Below are 6,031 nucleotides of genomic sequence, written 5' to 3' on the forward strand. Positions count from 1 at the left end.
AATATTAAATTTAATTCGTATGTATTTGAGGTTAAATGTATTGTTATTAATTAAGCTGGAGCTCTCGCTTTAATCGATTCGTTTAGTCCAATTAATGATAATTASAATAAATTTACTATAGGCCCTTTGAATTAGGTCAGTTTCACTGTACCGTCTTATCTATATTGTGCAAGCACTCACTCTCGTTCTCATATCTGCGTTAATTCTGCTGATAAACGCTAATTTATTGTTTATACATTTTCCTACATTACGTTTTATTGCTTTTTCATTTGCAAAACATGATCRTGGCTTTCTGCAAGAAATTTATAATTGAACGGTGGTAGTTGCGTTTTTCAGCTCCGCTTATAAGTTGGACATTTGATTTCAAATTAATTTTAATCAAATTTAATTGTTTATTCTAATAAGCAAAACATACGTAATATATAGAATATGCAAAAAAAGGAAGTTGACAGTGGTGCAAGGCGTGTTGATTGCCATGTAAGTAAGCCATGTTGTAATAACAAATCGAAGTACTCAAAACATGCAACTTTGCTTGCTTACAAATATACATGTATATATAGTAAGTACTTATATACATATATAATATGAAAACAAAAGGCGGTGTGAAAAAGTCGTGATCTATTGTTGTTCGAATTAAAAAAATAATTTATTTCATTTATGCACTTACAGATATTGATGATGTACTATGTATGTACATACCGACGYGTTTGAAAAAATAAAAGCAACCAAGGAAAAACTGAAATCCATGAACAATAYATTTCGAAAAATATTTTACTTAAATTTTTTCGATAAACATTTGTGTATAGTTCGAGTTAAAAAAAATAAGTGAAACAGTTTTCACTTAATAACTTTGAAATATTTGCAATTAAAACAATATTGTTTTAGATATATCTTTGSTTTACTTTATTAAGCATTCCGAATACTAAAACTAATTTTTTTGTTTTACACTTATTTTATTGGCCAACCCACTTTAATAAGGCAATGATAAATTGTCACTCAATCGTGAAATTAACAAATCAACCATGAAGTTGTTGATACTGTCGCTCTAAGCATTCAGCTTCGTCGTAAAAATATAACGGTATACAAAGTAACAGTTACAACGCTGAAAGACGTGGTTTTATTTTATGTTGAAGAGAATATGCCAATTCGAAAGGGTACCAATAACCAAGGCATATCTCGAAAGAAGTTAATGAAATATTTCATTTGAAAAATATTAATATRATGGATTGGCCGACGTGATCCCCTGACCTTAATCTGTATATACTACATACGAACCAAATTTTTAATTTGATTATTATTTGCGTTCATCTTTGCTAGTTCCTGGAGATTCTTGTTATTGTTTTCCACAACAAAATAGTAGACTCACACATTTTCTTTCTAATCTTTAACTTCAAAAATATTCGTAAGATTAGATAAGTAAATAGAGTATTGAGCATCAATTTGAATTAGTTTAGGTAGAGTGAAATAAGAAGAATAGGAAACTTGTTTAAAGAGACCCAAGAAATCGATTGATATTTTTCTAAAGTGATAGCGAATGGCTTAAATTATATTAATAAAAATGAAACACCTGGACGACCTGGAGCGCCAAACACCAGTTCTAGATATATCAATATAGGATACTACTGCAAAATTATAGTTTTTGTGTCAGCCAGGGTTCATGTGGTCACTCTTATTTTTTTTGTAGACAACTGTACATACTACATTAGACTAAATCAATAGAAAACTAGTTTTTGATTTTCAGATTATAAATGAAAAGTACATTTTTATACACACATTATCTATGTATAATCTAAAGAATTCGAAACTTATTTTATTATCTATATATTTTGTTATTTRTTATGTGTATGACTGTTAATGGAAATATTTGTTTTTGATTATATTTTAGATGGCTGCTGATATCAAATTCAATAGTTCGTTAACATCTTCCGATCCATACTATAAGCCCGTTCTCATAATTGGACAGTTGCGTCACTTAAATTTGTTAAAATTTTCAAATGTATCGTGCAAATTAGATTCACGTGTCGATGAGACTACATTTAAGCATGCCATTGCTTGTTTACATCCTTCGCCTACGGATAAGTGTTCTCTGTATTTGGATTGTGCCACCGTAGCGGCTGTGCCGCTCAAATGCTCCCGTCATAATACACCTTCGCGTTCGCACGCCATTACTCGTCTAGTTCGGACGCACATTATGCACGCCAACGAAGAGAGTGTTGTTATTGTGTGCGATCGTGGTGATTTGTTTGCTAGTGCTTGTGCTGTAGCACGGGCTTTTCCACTGTATTCTCGAAAAACTAGTGGTGGCCAAAGTAAATCTGAAAATTATTCTCAAGATGAGGTTATGGACAACGATGATAACTACGACAGTGCCAAGCCCATAATAAATGTTGAATTCATTATCATTGAAAAAGATGGACAAGTTTGCGAAGAGCCCCTAAACTCCACGGATATTTTATGTATTGAAGAGGCGGCGCGTGGTATACGTTTAGCGGCACGTATAGTAGATATGCCCTGCAATGAAATGAACGTAAGTCATTTTGTGAAAGAAGCAGAAATCATAGCGAAAGAATTATGCATAAAGCCCACTGTAATACGTGGTGAAGAGTTGCGTGAACGCGGATTTGGTGGAATTTATGGTGTTGGCAAAGCAGCCGCTGTTCCACCGGCTTTGGTTGTACTCTCCTATGAACCAAAAGGCGCTCAGGATACTGTTGCTTTGGTCGGCAAGGGTATTGTTTATGATACAGGCGGCTTGAGCATTAAAGGCAAGACAGCTATGCCGGGTATGAAGCGTGATTGTGGCGGTGCTGCGGCTATTTTGGGTGCCTTTTATGCGGCCATCAAATGTGGCTTTAAAGAAAACTTACATGCCGTTTTATGTTTGGCTGAGAATGCGGTGGGTCCGAACGCTACTCGGTAAATTAAATAATTAAATAAGTATTACAATTATTAATTGTTATCAATAATATTTCCGGTTGCTGATACACAGTCCAGATGATGTGCACACTTTGTATTCTGGTCGTACTGTTGAAATTAACAACACTGATGCTGAGGGGCGTCTCKTATTGGCTGATGGTGTTAGTTACGCTCACAAGGATCTGAAAGCAAACATCATTCTGGATATGGCTACTTTAACCGGTGCTCAGGTGAGTACATCCCAATAAAAATCATGATTTATATAATACATAAATCCAATTAATACAATTACTAAATAATAATATCGGCATCTTCAACCGATTTTTTAGTTTTAAACATTGTAATGTAAAGCATTCTGTTCTGTGAACTTGACAAAGTGCTATTTAGAAAACAACAACAGGAAAATGTGTCAAATTGTTCCTTCACCCAAACAAACAGTTGTTCACCTAAACACTATTTACATTTTGAAATTTTTATGTGATCAGATCCGGCTGTCATCTGCATACACCCGAACTCGTTTCTAATATTTCTAATTTGTTGGAACGGTTGATAGCGATCCATTTTATAATATAGCTGCCATATAAACTTACCGATCAAAATCAAGTGGCTGTATGGAAAACTATTTTATTTGACAACACATCTTCACGAAATTTGGCATGGATTTATTCAAAGCAACGCTATAGTCCCCAAATATATTGTATACAATAGCATATGTTACCATATAAACTGACYGATCAAAGTCAAGATAAAGACTTTAACCCAAAGCTTACCGATCCAAACAGGTTTGAATCGCCTAAATAATAGCCCTTGACCTTGTGGAGCAGCTCCAGTAAAGTAGTAGCGACTGGTGAAGGAACTGCGCAACTTCRTTCTAGATATTGCAGCAGGTTAAACTCGTGCATATCGTTTTTTGAGTCTCGTTCCTTCCTTCGTTAGATGATGTTTACGACAATCAAAATGCCAAAACACTGCGCACCACTTACTTTCACTCGTGAGTAGGTTCAGAATGCCATCAATACGGCGAAATCATCAAATCCATTGGCCCTGATTTAATCAACATACTTATGTTAAATCATCTAGGCTCGACGGGAGTACGTTACCTCACCAAAGTTCTCAACCTGTCGCTGGTCCTTCTACAATTACCCGGTGTGTGGAAAGTCGGAAGAGTGGTCCCTTAACTGAAACCTGGGAAACCCGCTAGTTAAGACACTTGAAGTCTTGGCATTTCCGAACTTCATATCTCGAATCTCGCCCAACCTTCATAGGGAGTTTCCATAACCTCGTACGCTGATGATTGCACGATATTGCCATCGGGTAATGTAATCGATGGCATGTGTTTAAAGGTAAACGGCTATCTCTCCGACCTTTCTAGCTGCTTCCCTGCACGGAACTCAACACTCTTGATCACCAAATCCATACCAACCATATTTACAAACTGGACGACAGAGTACAGACTTCACCTTAATATTGCAGTCAATGGCGTCAAGATCCCGACTCAATAATCCCAAGATTTTAGGTGTAACTTTTGATAGTCTATGCTCCTTCTCTTCTTATATGAACGCGATTATCGCCAAGGTACAGAGCCGCAACAAAATCRTCGAGTCGCCAGCCGCCAGCACACGGGGAAAAGATAAAGAAWCGTTGTTGSCAACATATAAGGCAATCGGCCGGCCGGTCCTTAACTACTCCGCATCAATACTAGCTTTTATTCTTATTTTTGGAAGTAATATGGTGTTTTCTTTAGCGTTTTTGCAAATGAAAATAAATGTTCGATGGGATTGATATCTGGACCCTGTGRAGGTTTTAATAACAAATGGGGTATTAACCAAATCTTAACTATGTGTGCGATATGTTTGAGATCGTTGTCCTGCTGGAAATATAATAATTACAATAACCAATCATATGGAGCAAAGTCAGCCGGTTCTTCGAAAATTCGGGTAACAGTTATAAGGGGCTGRGTTAAGTTTTCGCTCACATTTCTCTATTTTAGGTGCAAAGAAAAAACTGTCATGACTAAAGCACACTCTCCAATTTTCATTAAGATAATTCAAATATTGCCTACTATATCTAGCAATGAGTCACCTGGAATTTCGAAAATCTTTATATTAGGTATATGGCCTGGTTCGACCAATTTTAACATACAGACATATCATTATCAGAGAAAGATTATCCCTGATTTTCAATTTTATATCTGACTGGGGGGGATACTGGGGTCCACATATTCCGTATCTGGGGTATTGAATAGTTTTGGTTGGATTTTTATGCAATTTTTTGTCAAAAGGTGCCATACTTTAAGTTGTATTCTGTTATAGTATTAGTTACTTTTTGATTTGTGTACTGGAAGGTGGAAGAATCAAGTGGAATTTTAAATTGTGTTACATGGGAAGTAGGCGTGGCTGTAGTCCAATTTTGCCTATTTTCACAGAGTAATATCAGCATGTTCGTTAAGAACCACTGGCGTATTTACTTATTGATTTATCGCGCTTTTAGTATAATTTAACAGTACTGTTATATGGGGAGTGAGCGAGGTTATCCTCCGATTTCAACCACTTTCACGCTGTCGGTAGGATTCTTAAAATATTTGTACTCCGCAAATTAGGTTGATGTAGCTTAAGTGGTTTAGGAGGTATGTACATTAAACTTACTAGAGGGCTGGTCCAAGCCCAATTTTTAAAAAGTTTTTTCCCACAGGTGCCTCTTGGTACTGCAATCCTCTGTACCAAATTACAGTTTAACAAGGTGTGTTCCAAAGTAAATAAGACTTTTTGAATCTAGYGCCCCTTGTGGCGCCATCTATATGTTGATTGTCCAGTGAGACAATTTTATGACATTTCATCGATTGCAAGTGAAGTTATTGCTTTTTATGTGCGAAAATGAGCTTCGAAAAATTGGTAAAACTTTTACCGAAATGTTTCAATTGAGGAAACAAGTTTATGGTGATGAGTGYCTATACCGTAGCAGAGTGCACGAGTGGTTTTAACGTTTTCAAAGTGGTCGTGAGGACATAAATGACGATCAACATGTGGGCCAATTAAAATCCGTGATCACCGGAAATTCCATCGAACTGTGCGTGAATGCATCAAAATTCAGCCGAAATCATCATTGGAATTGAACA

The 6,031-nt window shown here is 36.1% G+C and overlaps 1 protein-coding gene across 4 annotated transcripts in view; it reads left to right on the forward strand.

The window, feature by feature from the left end:
* The window catches only part of LOC108973877 (probable aminopeptidase NPEPL1), a 34,884-nt gene that overhangs the window by 1,488 nt on the left and 27,365 nt on the right, over positions 1-6,031 (forward strand). For 2 of the 4 annotated variants that reach the window (XM_018941380.1, XM_018941383.1), the window contains exons 2-3: positions 1,886-2,916; positions 2,990-3,146. In XM_018941380.1, the coding sequence (XP_018796925.1) occupies positions 1,886-2,916; positions 2,990-3,146 (1,188 nt within the window). Of the gene's footprint in view, positions 1-292; positions 478-505; positions 560-1,885; positions 2,917-2,989; positions 3,147-6,031 lie in introns of those variants that run through there. The other 2 variants (XM_018941381.1, XM_018941382.1) reach the window with 2 other exon arrangements.

The sequence above is a fragment of the Bactrocera latifrons genome, unplaced genomic scaffold, assembly GCF_001853355.1.
Source record: "Bactrocera latifrons isolate USDA-ARS-PBARC rearing strain unplaced genomic scaffold, ASM185335v1 scaffold_509, whole genome shotgun sequence".
NCBI lineage: Eukaryota > Metazoa > Arthropoda > Insecta > Diptera > Tephritidae > Bactrocera > Bactrocera latifrons.